This window comes from Meleagris gallopavo, chromosome Z, assembly GCF_000146605.3.
Source record: "Meleagris gallopavo isolate NT-WF06-2002-E0010 breed Aviagen turkey brand Nicholas breeding stock chromosome Z, Turkey_5.1, whole genome shotgun sequence".
Classification (NCBI taxonomy): domain Eukaryota; kingdom Metazoa; phylum Chordata; class Aves; order Galliformes; family Phasianidae; genus Meleagris; species Meleagris gallopavo.
Genome location: NC_015041.2, coordinates 64,318,032 through 64,339,976, shown reverse-complemented (window position 1 = coordinate 64,339,976; position 21,945 = coordinate 64,318,032). Strand labels below are relative to the sequence as shown.

The 21,945-nt window shown below is 36.1% G+C and overlaps 1 protein-coding gene across 1 annotated transcript in view; it reads left to right on the top strand.

Moving 5' to 3' along the window:
* Window positions 1-4,209: 4,209 nt before the first annotated feature.
* The window catches only part of LOC100545856 (dmX-like protein 1), an 18,034-nt gene continuing 298 nt past the window's right edge, over window positions 4,210-21,945 (top strand). Inside the window, exons 1-14 of the mRNA XM_031557451.1 lie at window positions 4,210-4,300; window positions 6,110-6,185; window positions 6,734-6,860; window positions 9,133-9,199; window positions 10,296-10,471; window positions 11,952-12,141; window positions 13,182-13,350; window positions 16,601-16,813; window positions 17,486-17,739; window positions 17,841-18,525; window positions 19,043-19,164; window positions 19,614-19,703; window positions 20,153-20,255; window positions 21,784-21,900. Coding sequence (XP_031413311.1) covers window positions 9,155-9,199; window positions 10,296-10,471; window positions 11,952-12,141; window positions 13,182-13,350; window positions 16,601-16,813; window positions 17,486-17,739; window positions 17,841-18,525; window positions 19,043-19,164; window positions 19,614-19,703; window positions 20,153-20,255; window positions 21,784-21,900 — 2,164 coding nt within the window. The 5' untranslated portion in view covers window positions 4,210-4,300; window positions 6,110-6,185; window positions 6,734-6,860; window positions 9,133-9,154. The remainder of the gene's footprint in view (window positions 4,301-6,109; window positions 6,186-6,733; window positions 6,861-9,132; window positions 9,200-10,295; window positions 10,472-11,951; window positions 12,142-13,181; window positions 13,351-16,600; window positions 16,814-17,485; window positions 17,740-17,840; window positions 18,526-19,042; window positions 19,165-19,613; window positions 19,704-20,152; window positions 20,256-21,783; window positions 21,901-21,945) is intronic.

Below are 21,945 nucleotides of genomic sequence, written 5' to 3'. Positions count from 1 at the left end.
GTCCTTTACTTCTAGATTAATACATATATATATAGCAAACTATTCAACTTCATAAGTTTCAGGATTTTAGCACTTCTAAAGTAGGCCTCTGTCATGATTTTGAATCTGCAAGTTAGTATAGTTTGCTGCTAGTAGTTAGAATAGGTGAATTTGCAGGGTGCTAAAATTCTAAGTTGTAAATAGCTAGGAAGCTTTGGATGGACAGGTTACTGTATTTGCAGTTTGCTGCTGCAGAGGTTGCTTATCTTCTTACTGCTTCATCAATCCTTACACAGATTTCTCATCCACTGACCTCCAGATTATTCTTCGGTGCTTCAGATCTATAGGAAGAAACAGAATGCAAATAATGCAGCTTAGTTTGGCTGTAATTTTGAGCCTTCCTTGAAAGCATCTATTAATAACCTGTAGTTTATGAATTATGTACCTTTCTAGTTTTTCTCCTTATGGAAAGCTGCTGTCGAGAGTCATCTACAAATAGCAGGGCTTTATTCTGTTTGAAGAATTTGCACCATTCTCCATCTGAACAATAGTTAGTTTGTAAAAGGTTTGTTAGCAGGTTATGAAAGAAATGAGTTCAAATTTTCCTCTGTTTTTACCCTCTAAATCTAATTCTAATTTATTTACTGGATAGCTTTGTGAAGCTACTTTAAAGAAGCAACAGCTTAGTAGTTCATCAACCCCTTCTTTGCTTTGAAGAGTTGGGTAGATTATTGCCACTGTTATCTTTCTTCCTACTCTACTTTTGGGGATGAACTTCAGTTTTCATTGTCTAAGTTTGAGATTGTGAGGTGGGGGGGAGGAATGTATGAGAATTTCTAATTTCCCCAGCAGATTATGCATTCCTCTACCATGATTTGCATGAAAATGGCTTTTACAAGGAAGACAGTGTAATTTTAGGCCACTGAATCTTTTTTCCTTTTGTTACATACAACTTGGTAATGAACAATTTATTTGGAGTAAGTATTGTTCTTCCACACAACGTCAATTACAAATCTCTTTTTTCTTCTAATTAATATGAGGAATAAGATAAAAACTTTAATTAAAACAGGAAAAAAAATTCACGCAGTGTGACTATAAATATCTGTAAATATCTGATGATGGGCAAGAAGATAGCTCTAGCTTCAAATCATTTGAAATATTTGATGAGGGTTTTTTTAGGTGTCATAGATGGTGACAGCACTGCTACTATATATATGAGATTTAGTTTATTTAGCACCATGTTTTACAAATGTTAAACAAAAAAATAGATACCAATTAAAATTTTGTTTTAGTTTACATGCCGATGTTTCTACAGGTTAACTGTAGGAAATTGTTTCTGTAAGTAAAAGCATTTTAAGACTTTTTATCGTTAGTTATTTTGAATATGCAAGTGTAGTTTTCGATTCAGGTTTTGTAATTTTAGCTGTATTCTCTTTAACACTGAGGGCTTCATTTGAAACTGGATCTACAGTTTTAGTTTGAAAATATTAACAACTTAGGCACAGTGGTTTAGTTTCTTCTTTAAATTTCTCTGGCTGATGTTAAAATAGAATCATAGAATCACTCAGGTTGGAAAAGACCTTAAAGATCATTGAGTCCAACCATGACCTAACCATCCTATCCTAACTGTAACAGCCCTCTGCTAAATCATGTCCCTGAGCACCACATCTAAACAGTTTTTAAACACATCCAGGGATGGTGACTCAACCACCTCCCTGGGGAAAAAATCAAAAACGAAATCAAAAGTGACCCTGCCTACCTTTAATAGTTGCTTTTTTTAGAAAAAAAAAAAAAAAGTGAATTTCGTGAGACAGAATCTCACAGAAATGAGAAACTGACTATTACTTGATATCAAAACTGCAGATCTTATTCTTTGTAACATGAAGTGTTACCTGCAAATTCAAGGTGTCTGTTTTCAGCATTATCTCTGCAAACTTGTAATTTCTGTAAATCTCTGTGTCTTAAAGTAGTTTCAAACGACATTGTCTTTTAAGGATTTTAGCGTGAGGCCTTTCTGTTAGCATTGTAGGATGGTTTGGTTTCTAAGGGAGCTTTAAAGATTATCTGGTTCTAAGCCCCTGCCACTATACCAGCATGATTAAAGCCACATGCAACCTGGCCTTTAACACTTCCAGGGATGGGGCAACCATAGCCTCTCTGAGCAACTTGTTCCAAAATTTCACAGCCCTCTTAGTGAAAATTGTATTCCTTGTGTTTAAACTAAATCTACTCTCTTTTAGTTTAAAACCATCGTCCTTGTTCCATTGGTACATACACTTCCTTGTTTAAAAAACAAAACAACAACAAAAACACACTCCGTCTTTTTTTACAAGCTGCCTCTGAGTATTGAAAGGCTTTGGTGAGGTGTCCCTGGAGCCTTCCTTTCTGCAGACTGAAGCCCAGTTGCTTCAGCCATTCACTGTAGGAGAGATGCTCCAGCCCTCTGATCATCTCCATAGCCTTCTGTGAACCTGTTTCAGCAGCTCCACATCTTTCATATGCTGAGGGCCCCAAACCTGTGCAGGTGAGACCTCACGAGGGCAGAGCAAAGGGGGACAATCGCCTGCCTTGCTCTGCTAACCACTGCTCTTTTCTTGCAGCCAAACTGCAGGGATACAGTTTGATTTTTGGGACACAGATGTTGTCTGCCAGCTCACGTCCAGCTTTTCATCCACCAGAACCCCCACTTCCTTATCTGCAGAGCTGTTTCCATCCATTCACTGATATTTGGGGTTTCCTTGATCCCACCATGCAGGACATTACCCTTGGTCATGTTGAACCTGATTAGGTTAATGTGGGCTCATTTCTCAAGCATGTCCAGATCCCCTTGGGATAGCATTCCTTCCTTTTGTCATATCAACTGCACCACTCAGCTTAGTGTCATCTGAAAATTTGCTGAGGGCACACTCAATCTCACAGTCTTTGTCTCTGACAAAGTGTTAAATAGTACTAATCCTGATACAAGTCCCTGAGTAGCACCACTCATTACTGATCTCCGCCTGTCCTTGAGCTGTTGACCAGAGTTCTCTGGACACTTCAGGCAATTCCTTAATTACCAAATAGTCTACCTTGAAACCCTTATCTCTCTAATTTAGAGACAAGGACATACAGTTATTATCAGTCCTTGTATCAAAGTCACTTTAAGTTGCCTTTATTTAGAGGTTTTGACTACTAGTTTTGCCTTAATTCTTAATTTGAGATGGCTGATACCAGCAATAAAATAAGATTTCAAAATAACAATACTGCCTATACTGCAACTTTTTGGAAGCATTTTATGTTAGCATTTAGTAACCATTCTGATTTCATGTTCTTTGCAAAGGATGTTCAACTTTTGTAGCTTGAATTTTCCAAATTAACACTTTGTTATGTAGCACGTTAAAGTGCTGGGGAGGTCTATTGAACTGCACTGAACTGATGATGTCTCTATTTTTTAGACTGTGAACATGGCAGACTCCTTACATGTTAACTATGAGAAGCATATTGATAATGGGTAGGTTGCTCCAAAAGTAATGCCTCCGATTTTTTGTTCCTATGGAAACTGCTGCAGATACAAAGAGCAAAATAGTGCTGTTCGATAGATCAAATTCTTAGCTATAAAACATTATTTACCAACATAGCCATCACCATTTACTCGTTCACCAACAAACTGATTGCAGTGCTCTTTGTTTTGTGATGTGATAGCTGTGTTTGTGGCTGTCCAGAATATAGCTTGTCTTTCAATTCAATGTCACTATTCCTGAAATGCACCGCATGCCGTTTCACTTTCCCACATCCAGCAAAGTGTTCAGCAAGGATCAAAGAATGTCAGCGGTTTTTTCCCACATGGAAGAATTCAGTTCCACACTTTTGCTTCATATGCATTTCCATGTCTGACACCATTTTGTCAGTCTGCCCCTCTGTTACCATGTGACCATCATATACTTTAGATATTTTAGACCAGTATAATCAAGCAGGAGTCATTACTTTCAGAGCATCCCTCATAAATCTGCTTAAAAACAAAAAAAAAGAACAAAAATGCACGAGTCAGCCTATGCTGCCAAGTAGTTTATTAGGACTAGTATGTAACTAAAAGATTGTATTTACATTGTTGTCAACAACTGCTTCATAATCTTATAAAATTTCTGTTACCTAAAGGGTGGAGAGATATTAGCTTAAAGTTAGAAACAGAATTCCATATTTTAGTCCTGTTTGTTTTGCAGCTTGTTTTTTATGCATGTGTTTATGTATATGCAATTTGCTTTAGATTGCAGCTTCTTATGGAAATGTGGTTTGTATCTTTGAGCCAGTTAGTCTCTTGAAGCAGAGCAGCAGACATCATAACGTAAGTAATTCATCACTCCTCAATTTCATTTACTTAGTTGTAAAGCTTGGTTCATTTCTCTGGTTTGCTGTAAATCTGAAGTTGCTTTCGTTGTCTAAACTGAGAGATGCAGTGATCTGTGGGAAGTGAAAATGGTAGTAGGGGAGCAGAGGTTATTTGAGATAGTTCTAGTAAAAACAGGTTATACTATAATACTTCATGTACACATATCTAAGTCTACAATTCACACTGTGAAAATTCCAGAATCTAACAGACAGGCATGCCACTGCACTCCAAAGAATATGTTCATTATTGTAGGAATTCCTTTTGAACCACTTTCTGTAGCCCTTCTGTGCTGATGTGTTTTAGAATTGATATTTTAACCACGATTTATGGAACTGCACATTCCTGTTCAAATTTTCACAAAGCTTCTTAAGACCTTTGTTTGCCTAGGGTAGTGAATAAAATCAGTATTTTCTTGATAGCATGGCTGAGCATTGATAATAGTGATGTGGGGAGTTGGCAATTCAAATATTAATTTCTGCCAAGTAGTGCTTTAGAATGAGTTATTTAGCAAGGCTCCTTACATGGAAAGATTTACCATTGTGCTTGGAAGTATTTGGGTCCAGTAGAAATTTGGTAATGAGGACTTCTCCGCAGCAGTTGCTCAAGTAGCATTCTTTCTTCTCCCTGGGTTTGGTCTCTCCATTTGTGTTAATAAATTTTTTATATAACTTTATATAGTACTTTCTGTGCTGACCAGTAGTTCAGTTATATGGTTTCTGATAGGCTTGTAAAATTGTGGTATTTCATATATCTTAATGCCTGCTATTCAATAAATGTAGTTTATACCAATGGAAAGTAGCAGAATAAAATAATGGTAATGTGGGATTTCATGCTCACATGAACCTTTTATATTTATTACTTTCTGTTCAATCACTCAGACATTTTGTCCACACTTAATGTTGTGTTTTTTTTCTATGCAATTAACACTACACGTACCAAGTACACGTACTTGGAAGTTACCATACAAACTATAAGCAATAGAGGAAGTATCTTCCATTCATGATTTGCTCTCAAATAAATAAAATATTTCTATTGAAGTATGCGGTTACATAATTATTGCAGTTAACTTCTCTGCAAGAATTTCTAGCATACTTACATTGCAGTAAGATTGACATTCTTATCCAATTATTCGAATATTCAGAATTTAAAAAAAAAAGCCAGTGTCATAAAAGCTTTCTTTAGGTCGTTATCTACAGGTGCTACTTAATGTTTTCCATGAAATATGCAGAAGATTTGTTTGTTCTGTCTTTAACTTTTGTATAGACAGGTCTGATATTTTTGAAGTGCAGGATGATTATTTTAAAATATAAAATAAATATTTTATAAATCTAATCCTCCAGCTGTCCCAGGGAAAGAAAGAATGCCAAAAAACAAACAAAATCCCAAGAGAAATAGTCAACTATCTTCAGATTTTCAGGTGGGCGGGGAGGGAAAAAAAAGCTCTGAACTTATTGAAATCCTTCTACAATACTATGGATATAAAATACTAGGTGCATTTATTGCATTTCACTTTTTGATTTTTTTTTTTCATGAAGTCAGACTTTCCCTTTGAAAAGCTCAGATTCTAATGAGGGTGATGCATATGATGCATACTAAAACTTTTTCAAGCTCAGATTTTTTCAAATTACAAGTGAGTGGTAATTTAGTTTTAGGCACACTCTTCATAGAAATCAGTGCAGTAAAGGTATGATATTTTTATTACAGAACACAAGGGAAAGAAAGTATTTTCATGCTAAAGTTTGTGAATATTTAATGTTTCAGCAGTTGCATTATCAGTGGCAGAAGAATGCTCAAATCTTACTGGATGGCATAGCACATAATTTAACATGGGATCCCACAGGTAAGAATAGAATATAAGAAACACTTAAATCATTTGCTGTATCAAATATTTCTTACTAAATTCCACTGTTCCTTGTAGACAAGGAAAATATTCATTTTGTCCTACCATGATAAAGAACACCAAAGTGAGATGAAATCTGCAGTTGATGAAAAGAGTCCCTCCTTGTTAGAGAAGGGCCAAAATAGTATCTGTATGGTATTATCTGGTTATTCTACTGTCAGCAGTATATAATGCTTAAAATATGGGCTAAAATAATATTATTGTGAATAAGAAACATGTATAGTTAGTAGCTCTAGGTACTTGTCTTTCAAAATGATTACTCTGAAAATTTTCAGCTCAAATCATTGTCTCTCATAAGAAAGGAGAGTAGAAAGCTGACTTGCAAGATTGACTCAATCTATCAGTGTAGTGGAATGTATGAAAGCACACTATTATATAACTTTGCTGGTTCCTTGTTGGTTTTTTATTAATGTGGAACTTAATGTATGGCATATTTTGTTTTGCACTGTATCTGCAATCTGTTTTTTTTTTTTCTCTACTTGTTTTAGGCACTCGCCTTTTGACTGGTTCCAGTTGTCTTCAGCTTTGGTCCAATGTTCCTTTGGAGAACTTGTCTGACAATGACAGCACTGACAGAACAGATGTTGGAGAATGGAGGTGTATCTGGCAATGCAAGTAAGAAACTGTTCTAAGAACAGTTTCTTTTCCCCTGCTGGTTTGTTTAGTGAAATCGTACTGTATACTGCTGTTTGATAACTACTCCAACATGATACTTGAATCATTTTTGCATTGAGTACATAACACTTTTTTATTACTACAAGTATAGCTGTAACTATTTTTAAGGCAGTTAGTGTTTTTTAACAGTTCTGCAGTTTTACTGAGCATTATTAGAATGCCATGTAAAGGCTGTCGTTGTGACTGCATCAGCAGACTTTGTTTCTTGTACAGTAAATATAGAGAAGGCTGCTTATTTGAAAGATATTACACTTGCAGGACCAATTTAGATAAAATTCCTTCTTTGTCCTATAGACTGCACTTTTCTTTCCTCCTCGGATGCCTTCCCACATTTTGCATTTTCTGTATTCTTAGATATTTAAAATAACTATGAAAAGATGGACACATTTGTTTTTACCACATCTCCGAATGTTCTTTGGGTATTCGTGTTAGTTGGTCATTATAGTCGTCGTGTCTGTGTCTGTGTATTTGCAGAAGAGAAATCAGAAGAGTTTTAGTTCAGTACTTCAGTTTGTAAGTTTGATTCCTCCCACCACAGGAAGAGTCTTTTAATATATCAAGTGTACTGTTTGCTTGGGAGTAGTGTCCCGTATGTCATTTTTGTTAAATAAGTCTCTATAACTGTTTGACTGGAAAGACTTAATCTGCACTTATTCCTCATGAAGTAGAGGAAAGAAATCAAGACTTTGACAATACTATGGATATAAAATACTAGGTGCATTTATTGCATTTCACTTTTTGATTTTTTTTTTTTTCATGAAGTCAGACTTTCCCTTTGAAAAGCTCAGATTCTAATGATGGTGATGTGTACTAAAACTTTTTCAAGCTTTTCAAGTTAATTCATTGAAATACCTTTGTGACATCATCTCGTAGCCTAATGAGAGAAATGGACTTTCAGATAGAATGCCACAACCACGGTTTTAGAATCTGGGTGTATGTTAGGTGTAGTCAGTAACGTGCAATGCTGTTATTCCTGTGTCTATAAAATAGCAAGTTCCATGTGTGCGTCTCAAACCTTATAGAAGTCTTAACTTCATATCTCTAAACTCATTCTTGGAACAGAAAGATTTTGCTGGATTTTGCATATTTTAAGTCAACAGGTCCCAGAAAGGGTCAGCAGAACTTGCACTATCCATTCAGCTTTTGTGTCTGAATGTCTTCCAACATTTGTAATTGTATTACATAAAGAGTAATTTTTTTCTTAATGAGAATTTTTCAGGATACTGACTTTGCAATACTGTTCCTTTCCAAAATTATATTTCAATGTCTAGAAAAGGCATTCCCAAGTGTCTTAACTTTGGCTCTGATAAAAACAAGGTGCTGAAACAAAGTTGGCAATTGCCTTTCCTTGATTTATAAATTTTGTAACGGATTTGCTGCTGATAATATGCATGCACACCATCATGCTTTTGTAACCTGGTGACTAACTTAATCTCTTTTGAAAGTTAGACCTAAAAAATTGTTATAAATGTCTGAGAATTTCAAGCTAAAAATATAGACTGTACTCGCACCACACAATTAAATTCTTGCATGTTCTTCTTGCCATAAATGAGCCAGTCATATATGTGATAGCTCAGTACTTGAAAACATGTAAAATACACTAGTACCTATTTTCCATTGAAAGCGGAAAAATGAACCAGGTTAATAGGCTATGTTTTTTTGGCTTTTTTTTCAGTGTGGCATCTTTTAACTTTTTGACTGTGAATGTAACAACTATTTTAAAGTATTTAAGTACATTATTATTGTTTGTTTTTTTTCAGTTATGCCATAGAAAATAAGAAAAATAAAGGAAAAATTAAATGTGGTCTCCTTTTTTGTCTCCCAGATAACTTGAAAGATAGTGTGGAGTGGAAGAAATGAGTTTGAAATACAGATGTTTATGAAGTGAAAACAAGATGTATCTAGGGGAGAACACACATGTGTAATCCATTAGGAACAGTTTTCAAGTCATGATCATATGAAATATCAGACACTGTAGTTTTCATCAGTTGCATCGTTTGCTCCATTCTTTTTCTGTGTGACTACAAACACTCACTGTATTATGTTTCTCTTTCTTCTGAACTTTCTTAAACCTTACATTGTTTGACATAGTACAATATATACATTTCATACAAAATTGAATTACTTTCATGAATTCAAAGCAAAAGCTGTTCGGACTTCTGAAAATGTTCATAAAACTTACATGCTATTTTTAATTGTCTTTATTTCATAGTACTGCTTCTCAAGTCTGTTTAATGAAATTCTCACCAGATGGGGAGTTTTTTGCTACTGCTGGAAAGGTAAACGTTTTTTTAGCTGTTTCTTGTTTGTTTTTTCTAACCAAACAGCTTTTTCATGAATATTGGTTTGTTTGTTTGTTTTAATTTTTATTTTGGTGAGTAATCTATGTATTTACCTTTTTACTTTTAATGAAAGGAGAATCTGGGGGAAGAATAATTTCCCGAGACAGGAGGGTTTAATAAAATATTCCGTGTGTCATATTTTAAAACACAGCTTGATGCTGACTAAAAATGGATAAGGTATTGGAATATGTATTCCCACATAATCACAGTCGCTGTTCATGGCCAACCTTGTAGATTAATCATATAAAATTCAAGTTATTGTAAAGGATGCAGTGAACAAATGTGACAAATCCTATGAGAATTTGCATTACTTGTTAAAGAGTGGTAAGTGAATAGTTTGCTGCTCCGAGTAATTATGTTGTCTTTGTTTGAGGGGAGTGTAGCACTGTCATTAGTCAAAAATCTATATTGAAAATGTCTAGAATTGTCTAGACTGTTTATAGTACTGTCCAATCTGATGGTTGGGGGGGTGAAGAAACCCTCATGTTTTCAATACTGTTTTAAAGAAACAGAAAACTGTACAATTTGAGCAGGCTTTTTTAGACAGGTTAACAAATACAAGTAGGCACTAAGTTTATGCTGTCAACTAAATATCCTAGTAGAGATTGTAGAATAATTTAAAAAAAAATCAGAATGCTTGTGTGCAAGCTTAATGGGGACAGTGATGTTTTTAAGATAGGTGGACAATCTGGCTGAAGTGTCACAGGGCCCAAAGCAATACAAAGCTGACAAATTCTCTTGCCAAAGTACATTGTACTTTGAATAACAGTACAGTTGTGTATAGACTTATAGCAAAACACTGATAGCTAATAAGAAGGAGGAGAATGAAATCTGAATTACTAATGGTAACACAAACCAAAGGAATCTCTACAACTACAGATCAGATGTTGTGGTTCTATTTACTGAGTTGACTTGAGTATTTCACTTGAAAGAAAAATTGAAAACCAAGGTGTTGAGTTTCAAAGTATGAAGTTCTGCTGATATATCACGTTTTTATCCAGAATATGTACTGTTTTACCCCACCCTCTCCCAGGACGACTGTCTTGTGAAAGTGTGGTACAATACGGACAACTGGCGATCAGCTGTAACACCACCAGGAGCAAGTCCAGGAAAACAAGCACAAGAAGTTGACTTTTCATTTGTTTATTTGGCCCATCCTCGATCAGTAAATTCATTTTCATGGAGGAAGACAAGCAAATTCATGCCACGGTGAGTAGATCTAACAAGCCAGGTTTGCAAATTGTCCAGAAGAAGCCAAGCCAAAACTAAAAAGAAAATTCTCTGTGAACTTAAAATTTTCCATATTGTGCTAAATTGTTCTGTAGAAGTGTAGGGAGCTGCTTTTGTTTATTGTGAAACCTCATTTAAATCCTCTGTTCTATCACAGTATCTTAGTTGTATTGAAATGTATTTTCACCGTCTTTCATGGATTAGACAAACTTTTTCTTTGGAGAGAGCTAGAGATTGACATATGTATTCACAGATGTACTGTTGATAACAATCACACAGGTTGTAAAATTAATACACTTCGGTTTATAGTGGAGTTTGACAGCCTTGTGTATTGTTTATATTTAAATGATTGCTTCACACTGAAGCTCTTGAGGGAATGGAAAGTATATGGGTGGAAAGGAACTGTGGAGAATGAAATTGAGTTTCTTATTATTATCTTAGATGTAGGACTAAATACAGAATAGTCACGTGCAAGAAAAGGCCACTCTTTACAGCTTTTTTTTTGCATTGTCTTAAATGCATTCTCAAGCTGAAGTAATGTCAGCAATTTTATAATCTGAAAAGATATTTTTCTGTTGTTCCTGTCAGTAGATTTTGAATTTTGCATGTGTCTATGTGTTGTCAAGTTTATACTGTCTTTTGTATACCAATCATTAAATTGAAGACATTTCATAAAGCCATTACCATTATTGAGCAAGTTCTCTGCCTCAGTCTTCTCTGGCAGACTTCCTTTCCTTCTCAGGTGCCTAAACCTCTAAGCAGGGATTGGGTGAGCAAAATCCTTGTGCTGTAAGCCTTTCTCATGAGGCTGAATGTGCGTAAGTCTATAGGACCAGAGGACATGAATCCCAGGGTGATGAGGGAACTGGCTGATGCGGTTACCAAGCCATTCACCTGAAAGCCACCACTTTTTCAAGTAGGGTAGGGAAGTCCCAGGTGACTGGAGAAAGGGAAACATCTCTCCCATTTTTTTAGAAAAGGAAGAAAAGACTTGGGGAACTACAGTTTGGTGAGCCTCACCTCTGCACCTGGGATGATCATGGAACAGATACTTCCTGGAAGCCATATTAAGGCACTGGCAAGACAAGATGATCCATGTCGTTTTTGAATCTGAACTAAAACTAAACTGTACACTGACATGTGGCTTGCATAGTTTTTTGCAGTGCCCATTTTAAGTGAACTCGAATTTTTGGATACTTATGTCACGCACTGTATTCAGAAAAATAGTTATTAAGAGAAATTTGTGAATTGGCAGTTGTGTTCCTGGTTCTACATTGGTTTCTGTGCTTTGAATATATAGTTATGTAATGTCTTTTTAGGTTTATCTTCCCTTAACATTTAAGCTACTTTGTATGATTTTCAAAACTGATAGTAGAAACTGTTTGGTACTGTTATTTTATTTTCATGCTGTGTTGATTGTGTGTGGCTTCTTCACACCTTAAATTTTCTTTCATTTCAGTGGTGCTGTCTGCAACGTACTCCTGACTTGCTGTAAGGATAACGTTTGTCGTCTCTGGGCAGAGACTTTGTTACCAAGTGATAGTCTGTTGTACGATGGAGGGTATAACAATTGGACTGAAGCAGCGAACTTCACAAATAGTTTCAAGAGAAATACTTCAAGTAAGGAACGAATGCAAAATGCATTAGAGGTAAGAAGCAAAAGTGAACTTGGAGAATAAACACATGTGCACACAATTTTAGGCGGGATTGTAATTACTGCCTTGAATGCAGACTCTTTGCTATGGACTGCATCTCCACGGACTTCATCCACAATCTGAGTCCTGCTTCTACAGGGGCTCTCCATGGGCTGTGGCCTCCTTCAAACTATATCCATTGCTGTACTGGGGGCTCATCAGTGGCTGCAGGTGGAGAACTGCTTGCATGCACACAGCCTGCTCCAGCAAGGGGCCTCTCCTGGGTTGTCTTGAGGAGCATCTGCTCCCTGCCTGCACCATCTCCTGCCCTCCTCTACATTCACTTTGGTGCCTGCAGAGCTTCTTCTATACATGTTGTTACTTCTCTCTTCTAGCTGCTGTTGTGCAGAGTTTTTCCTCTTCTTTAATTTTCCGTCCCAGTGTCACTTATGGCTCAGCTCTAGCAGCAGTGGGTTTCTTCTGGAGCTGACTGTGATGTGACAAGGGGCAGCTACTGGGCTCTGCTTGCAGAAGGCACTTCTGCCTAGAGCCCTGTCTCTACCATAACCTTGCCGTATAAATGAATATGGGAGTGAATCTTAAAAATCATAGGGCTTTTCTTGTGGGAGTGGAAGTATATATGAAATCAGATGCAAAGCACTAATGTAATTTTTCCCAGCCTCTCTGAAACAAGATGATTCATATTTGCTTTTTTTTTTGTTCAGTGAGCACATTGTATGTTTATGAAGCAAAAATTTTCTGCTTAAGTATAAAACCTGCAGAAGCATTGTCTGCAGACTGAGATATGAAACAGTAGCTAAGTCACAGTATCTGTGTGGGCCTTTATAAGTGAATCTGAAGGCAAAGATATATTGTTCTGCTGCAGATTCAATCAGAGCGTTGTAATTTTTGTGAGAAACTCAGCTGATGCTTTAAGGTAGCTTTTAAACTTAAAAAATATATTTCATGCACTAATGTCTAGAAAATCACTTACAGATGAAATCTGCTTTTTCTTTTTGAAAGGAATTAAAAATGACTCCTTATTGTTCATGCAGTTAAACTTGAGGCACTTTCGACGAGGAAGGAGGAGGTCAGGTGCTGTTGTTGCACATACTGGATACTCTCCACATCAGCAAGATCCTCATGAAGTTCACAGGAACATTCTTCCTCACGCAAATGCACTCTGTCACTTCCATATTGCTGCCAGCATCAATCCAGCAACAGGTAGAAATTGTACTAAATGCTTACTGCAGGGTAACTACAATTTTCTCTTGGCATGTTTTGTTAGCATAAGTGTAACTTGCTCTGTTTTGTACAATATTTCTCTGATGATGCAAAATTGTCTAGCATACTGGTTTCTTTGAACAACTGGCAGAACTTACATCAACAGTAATGAAATATGTTGAAGGAGTTTCTTCTCAGTAGTCATGGCTTTCATTTTTTGTCATGTAACTGGACTGAGCTACAGTGTTTGTGACATGAGTTACAGATTTAATGGTAATTGCACTGGGTGTACGAAGTGTATTGCAGGCTGCATACTGATAAAACAAAATATTCCAGACTTCTTCAAATGATTATCTAATATGAAGTCTGGTAATGGCATAACCATCATCTCCAGCTTCTGTTCTTTCTCTGAACCAAACAAAAAACACTTTAATCTTGTGTTCCATAAACTTTAATATCCTCTATTACTCAAGCGTTATGTTGATAGGTCTCTTCTTTAATACCTTATTAGTAACTAATATTTGTTTTCATAGCTGTTTACCCATTCTGAAATATAAAAATATTGCCTCTGTGTACTCACTTAGAAGCTGAGTAGTTCAGTAGTTAGTAGCCTTTCATTAGGGCTTTCCTGTACCCTAATGTGATGTTGTTTCCTGTGCTGATCCTTTCTTTAGAGTGTTTTAGGTCCATCTTAAGCTTAGTGTTTTTGTTTTTTTTTAACCTCTACTGATCCTTGTTTGAAGGGTTTGTTGTTGGATTTATTTGCTAGTTTGTATTTGTAGCTGTGCAATCTTTGATATGATTGCGAAGAACAGAGGGTTTCATCTATATTGTTAGGCTAAATAAGTTGTAGGAAGATTAGTCTTATTCTTTCAGAGCGTTAGTTCATACTATTGTAACAGATTTAATTAGAACAGCATACAGCCTATCAAAAAGAGATTTTTTGCAGTCTTGTGCTGTACAGTCAAGTCCTTCAATCCCTGGATCATCAGCAGCCCGTCATTGGATTCTTTGCATTTTTCTTGTACTGAGGATCACAGAACTGCACAAGATACTCAAGGGTGCTGCCTAGCCAATGCTGAGTATAGGGGAAAAATCAGCTCTCCTGGCCTGCTGGCAATGATTTGCCTCGTACAGCCCAGTGTGCCATTAGTCTTCTCAGTAACAAGTTCACCTTGCTTACTCACATTCAGCTTGATATTTACCAGAACCTCCAAGTCCTTTTCTATTAAGATGCCTTCCAGCTGTGTGGTCTCCAGCGTGCCCTTGTGCCTTTCCAAGTGCAGAGTTCTGGAGTTCTCCTTGTTGAACTTCTTGAGATTCTTGTCAGCCCATTTATTGAATCTGTCGAGGTCCCTCTGTGTGGCTTCAGAGTCCTTTAGTGAGTCGCACACTCCCTACAATATTCAACCTAGGTTGAGTTCAATAGAAGGAGTAAGCAGTATATTTTATTTTAGTTTAGTTTTAGTTTTTGACAAAGTTATTTTTAGGCATATTCAGACAGTTACTGAATCCAAAGACTCCCTAAGCTTCTTCTTTTTTTTTTTTTAAAGTGTCATGTATAAAGCAAGTAGAAATTCACTAAGGATTTACCCAGAACTGAGAACCAGTTGGAAGTTGTTAATCCTCAGGAAGATGCACAAAAAGTTGTTAGTTAAGAATTGAATTACTCTGAAGTTTTCAGGTAGAAGAACACAGGTTCTGCTTTTAGGATAAGCATTACTTTGTTTTTGTGACTGGCAGTACTTTCTATTTTCTTTAAGATGCACAGACCAAATTTCTTCAGTATTCTCTTTCTTCATTTCCTCTCCCTGTCCTTTACCAACTACAAAATTGTAGATAGTCTTGTTGGTCCTTTCTTCTATTTGTGTGCCGTTTTTATTTTCTTACATTACAGCATAAATCAAAGAAAGAACAGTATTGTCATTAAAAATATTTTGTTTCTTGTGGTATGGAATTGAAATACTAGTTCATAAATAAGGAGTAGAAGTAGAATATCTGTGAAGACTTCCAGGAAATTAAATGCAGTTTAAGCTTTTAGCATATTGCTTTATGGCTCATTTGAGTAAATTACAGTAATTTACCTAGCAACTTTCTTGACAAGCTTAGATGATGTAACTTTGCAGCAGTCTGATACTTGTTTCTGCTGATTCCTCTGTGATTACTGGTTTGTTTTTCACCGAGTGTCATCATACAGCATTATAAAAAACAAAAGTGAATCTTTTGGAATGAGAAATCCTAGCTTTAAATGATAACATAACTAGGCATATTAGTTCTTCCTAGTGTAAACCCTGGTACATGTGATGCTTGATAACCTTGTATACCTCCTGCAGCTTCGGTTCTGGAATTAAGACTGGGAAATTATCCTCAAATTATTTGGTTTGTACTAAGTTGTAGTAGCAAAAAGCAAGTGCAGGATGTGCTAGTTTAACACCACTGAGCAGCTAGCCCAGCATCATGCCACTTTTTCAAACTAGCCATCCTTTCCCCCCAAATCAGAAGGATTGGAGGTGAAGATACGAAGAAAAAAACCCTCATGTGTTGCAGGAAGGACTGGGAGATCATTTGCCAATTACCATTACAAGCAAAACAGGCTCAGCATAAGGGAGGCTAATGTAATCTATTGCCTACTAATAAAACTAGGACAATAAGAACTAAAAGCAAACTAAAAACACATCCCTTCTCCCCTGAGATTCACCTTTATATATGTCTTTCTTTTGAGCAGTGCAGGGGAATGGGGACCTTGGTGCCTGCAGGGCTGTTTCACATTTCTCACTCCTTTCTCCTAGCTGTCATTGTGCAGCAGTATTTTCCCTTTCTTAAATCTACTTTAAAGAAAACACAACCAGTACTGCTTGTGGCTCAGCTCTGTCCAGGAATAGGTTCCTTTTGAAGCAACTGGAGCTGGCTCTTAACTAACTTTGGGCAGGTCTTCATCTCCTTTTTCAATTCCTGCAATCCTTTGCTGCTAGAACCTTGCCACAAAAACCTGATACACAGGACCGTACTGTAATGCTGATAAGGGTATACTGAAGAAATACCCCATACAAAATCCCTAGTGGATAGCAACAAAGCAGTGTGATACTGAGAGGTGATGTTGGTTAAAAGGTATGGGTCATGGCGACTTATCCATTTTTCTTTTTTTCTTTTTTTTTTCATGATTGAGTTTCGACTTGAAAACAGTTTCTCAAAACTAATTTTTTCCAAAGTACTTTGTTTTGAATAAAGTTTTGAATATCTTTTGTGTTAGATATTCCTCTACTCCCTTCTATCACATCTTTGAGTCTTGGTGAAAATGAAGAAAAAAGTGGACCCTTTGTTGTGCACTGGCTGAACAATAAAGAACTTCATTTTACCTTATCCATGGAAGTATTTTTGCAGCAAGTTAAAAAAAATTTTGAACATCATTCTCCTGAGACAAATGCTGAGGAGTCCAATCCAATGGATGTAAGATCAGAAGAAGGTAAAAGTCATATCAGAAACGAATGGCTTTCATTTTACAACATAATATGTAATATTCTTTCATCTGGACTGTGAGGCATGCAATTTAATACATAATGAATATAGAGATTGCAGTAACATTTCTGTGAATTTCCTTCTCCCTACTATTAAGAACTAAAGTGGCTCTTGAGGAAGTTGATTTAATGTTGAAGCTAAACTTTCTTGTATTCAGTATTAATGTGCACCACACTTAAGCAGTTAATATTTAACTGAATACATAATATTATACATAGTTTGATTGCTGTTCAGCCTATGCATGCAAAAATATTCTTATCCTTCTTATGTTCAAGGAACGTTTGGACGTTGTTTTGAGGGATATGGTTTAGTGAGAACTATTGGTGATAGGTGAATGGTTGGATGACTGGATGATCTTGTAGATCTTTTCCAACCTTGGTGTTTCTGTGATTTTATGATTATGTGAAAGGGAACAATAAATACTTCAAACTGAAATGCAAACTCAACAATATTGAATTTGTTAGTCATTGGCTGCAATCTACTGGAGGATTTTTGATTAGAGCTTCCATTATTTAAAATTCATGCTTGCATGAATGATATAAAACAATCTTGAAAAGTGCTCCAGCGCTTGAAAGACACTTCTTGCTAAACTTCTGAATATGATATGTTTGTGTTCTAGAAACTGATGAAAATGGAGATGAACAGAAAGGAAACGAAGAGAAGAAGGAACTGGGTGATGAAAAGACTACTCCAGCGTCAAGCCTTGTTCCTTTATCTTCTGCTGTTGTAGATCATGAAGTTGAAGTATTGCTTTCTGAATGGAATAAAAATGCTGATATGCTATTCAGCATACATCCCATGGATGGTTCACTGCTAGTATGGCATGTAGACTGGCTGGATGAATACCAACCTGGCATGTTTCGACAGGTGCAGGTATTTCATTTTTTTTTTTCAGGATTACACACTCTTGCTTAGTAGAAAGTATGCTGAGAAAATTTTGATACTTACTGTTTTTTTCTTTATTAAAATTCCAGGTGTCTTTTGTTTCAAGGATTCCTGTTGCATTCCCAACGGGTGATGCAAACTCTCTTTGCAGAAGTATAGTGATGTATGCATGTACCAAAAATGTTGACTTGGCTATTCAACAAGGCAAACAAAAGCCTCCTGGCCTTACACGATCTTCATCTATGCTTATCTCATCCGGACACAGTAAATCAACCAACAGTTTAAAACTGAGTATTTTCACACCCAATGTTATGATGATTTCCAAACATGCAGATGGGTCTTTGAACCAATGGCTAGTGAGTTTTGCTGAAGAATCTGCCTTTTCAACTGTACTTAGTATTTCACATAAATCGAGATACTGTGGTCACCGTTTTCATCTTAATGACTTGGCTTGCCATTCAGTATTACCACTGCTGCTTACAACCTCACATCACAATGCTCTAAGTTCACCGGACGTTGAGAATGCAAAACAGGCAAATGATTCTTTAAAGTCTAAGGAGTCAACAGTAAGACTTCAGGGTAGAGGCAGTGCAAATGTAACATCCCAGGATCCCAATGCAGTTTACAGTGAACTTATTCTTTGGAGAGTTGATCCCGTTGGGCCATTGTCCTTTTCTGGTGGAGTTTCTGAACTTGCTCGGATCAATTCTCTCCACGTTTCAGCTTTTTCTAATGTTGCATGGCTGCCCACTCTTATACCCAGCTATTGCCTTGGTGAGTTCATTTTCCTGATTTGTTAAGTGTCCCGGTACAACTGTAGTCTGAGCTAATAATACTATTAAGTGGACAATGTAAATATATGTGAATACACTGAAGAAGATATGTTAAGCTTGAATCCTGTGTTTCACAAATTTTCAAGCTACTAATGCTTTGAAATTGTGTGTTCTCTTTTGAAGAATTGTTGTGGCGTTCTGCCTTTTTCATGTACTTATTTTAGAAGCTAATGAAGAGATGTGCCCAGATGCTAGTGTATTCTTTAGATTGCAGACTGAGGATGATCACTTAAAAACGGAGGTAGATTTTGGTCTAATTTAAATACCAAATTCTGTTTTTCTGTATTCTTTAGTTTGTTTGCTAAGCATTAAACTTTGTAGTTCTTGGATATGAACAGAAATTAAGGAGGGAATATTTCTCATGCTGTGTTTTATATGTTGTAGATTTCTTCTTGGTGAAGAAGGGAGCCAATTGGTGTCTGAATATTTTGAGCAGTTTATGCATTCATATTTTTCAGGTGCATACTGTAATTCTCCAAGTGCCTGCTTTGTGGCTAGCGATGGACAGCATTTGAGATTATATCAAGCTGTAATAGATGCTAAAAAACTTCTGTGTGAGCAGTCCAATCCAGAGATTTCTGTAAGTGAATTGTGTGTCACGTTTTTGGAGGTTTGGAATCTCATTCAATGATAATAATTACAGATTTTTTACGAACTGACTAAGCTGGTTGCTGAGGATTTTGCAGATCACGGTAGTCCAGTTCTGCTTGTAAATACAGATACCATAAAGCTTTTTAGCACTATAGTGGTATTACAGTTGAAAAAATGTTTCAGCTCAGTGAAAGAGCAATAAACTGCTGCATGTGAGGCTTTTCAGATGAGATCAAGTTTTCCCCACATTTTGTCAATAGAAATAATATATCACTTGATAAAGCTACAAATGTTATCAGTGATCATGGAAACTTGCAGCTAGTGTATATAGTGTGTTTTTTCTAACACTTGCTTAGATGTTGCATCTATCTAGCAGACTGTTACAGAAATGGACAAAACTGAGTTAACAGAATCATTCCACTGACTTTTTTAAAACAGAAATACGTTGGTGAAGTTTTTAACATCATAAGTCAGCAATCTACTGCTCGTCCAGGATGTATCATTGAATTGGATGCTATCACAGAACTTGTAAGAACTTTTTTCTGTACTTGTTTTATACTATAAGCACCTTGTTACAAAGTGTTAACAATAGAGGTTATACTTACAGCTTCATGTCAAGTGTAGTGAAACATTCAAAGATTCATTCTGATCTACACTGACCATCCAAGCCTACTGGAGTTCGCATTTGGAAATGCTCTTAGATATAGAATTTGAATTTGGGAGAGTCCTGCGTGGAGCCAGGACTTGATGTTCCATGTGGTTCCCTTCCAACTCAGGATATTGAGTATGATTCTATAATGTACTTGCTTTTGGTTTCATGGAACGTGTAGATGAGAAAATTTTAATAATGAGGTGCATTTTATTGGGAAATTTTTCTTGTATTCAACTTAACAATCAACTTAAAAGCTCCCATGTTGGAGAGAAAGCTTATGCAATTCACTCTGATGTTCAGTTCTTGTGTCTTTTACTTTCTTTAGCATGGCAGGAAAACACAATTATTCCATGTTTTTCAAGAAGACTTCATTTTAAATAACCAAGAGAAAGAAACACCCGATAAGAAGAATAATGTAGTGGATTCTGGTAAAGAACTATTTTTCATTAAATACTGAAGACAAATAATTTTATGTTACTTTCTGCAGAATTTATTGTATAGGCTTTTGCATTTTCTTTAAGAGCTTTGTATACTAAAGAAGAAATTCTAGTGTAAGGAGACTTATAATAGGTGCTTTGCTTCCTGGGGGACTAATGTGCATCCAAATTTAGACAAACTAGCTTAAGTTGTGAAGTACCATCAATTACTTTTTAAAGCATTTTGTTGTTGATACCCTTCTTATGTAAAGTGTTTTAAACTTAAAGCCTGTAGTTGTAAGATACGATGTAGCAGCAAACTTATCTACATCCTTTCATTAAGGATGTTCATCCTTCACATAAGCTACATGCTATCATAAGGCCTAATAACACAATAAAAATTATTCCAAATTAGCAAACCACCCCCAAAATACCCACAACTTAAAAATGCAATACTGTGAGTAGTGCATGGATATTGCTATAATTAGCGGGTTTATGATTCCGTGCATCTTAAGATCGTTCTCAAATTCTCTGGAATAATTTTTTTTCATTGGTGGAGTTGATCAGTGGTTTTGTTGCTTAGGCATCTCAATTTTGTATTGTTCTGTTCCAATTTAATTGTTTGGAAAACAAAGATCAAAATAAAGTTGTAGTCTGTGATTCCAAGTTATCTGCAGTAATAGTAAGACTGCTGAATATGAGGAAACAAAATTGTGTGAAGTATCAAAATGTTGCTTAAAACTAGATATGGGAAATATATTTTTGGTATAAGAAAAGAGACATTTTTTGAAAAATGACACGAGCTGAATGTACATAGTGATTGATTCTGAATTAGCTGTTTCTGCTCAAGAAGGATGTGGAGTAATAGATACTATCTATGAAATTGCCCACTACTGAGAGCTGCATTTACCAGAAACACAAATGGGATGATGGAAACAACAGAAATGAGGAAAAAAAAATAAGTGTTATGAGACAGTAAATTTGACATGTGTTTGCATGGAAGCCCTTCATTCTTGGGTGTCTGTATATATGTGTTCTGAAAGGCTGCATGTGCTGCTGCCATGTAAGACATTGGGCTAAATGGACCCTTTATAAGTATGACCTAGAATGTAGTGGACCTACATTCTCACTTGAATGTACCTACTGCTTTAAATCACTTCAGTTTTAATCCTCTACTCTTTAATGAAACATTTCAGGTGCTTGGCTTATGATATTTTTTGAAAAGAACAAATTCAATAATAGATGCTTAAGTGTATGCAACAAACACATTAAGGACAAACACGTAGAACTGAGAATAAGTTCTGAGACTCAGCTTTAAACACATGGGAAATGTTATATCCCCTCTGAAACAAAATAGTGACAGTTCTTCATGTGTGTACCTAAACAAGTGGCAGGGGTTATTGCTTGTGATAAAATATTCATAAAAGTAGTGTGAAAGAGTTAAATACAGTCATTGCATTTGAGCATCAGTTCACAGTAGCTTACTTGCTAGCTGGCACATTCATTTGAAATAAAATGTTCTTGTTCTTATTTTCATCAGGAAAACAGCGGAATGGATTTTCTGAAAAATTCTACTTAATAGTAATAGAGTATACTCAAAGCCATTCATTACTGCACATGTGGCATTTACATTTGAAGTCAATTCCAGTTTCAGTAGGTAAGTCCTTTTCCTTGTAGAATAGATGTTTGTTTAAAAAAAAAA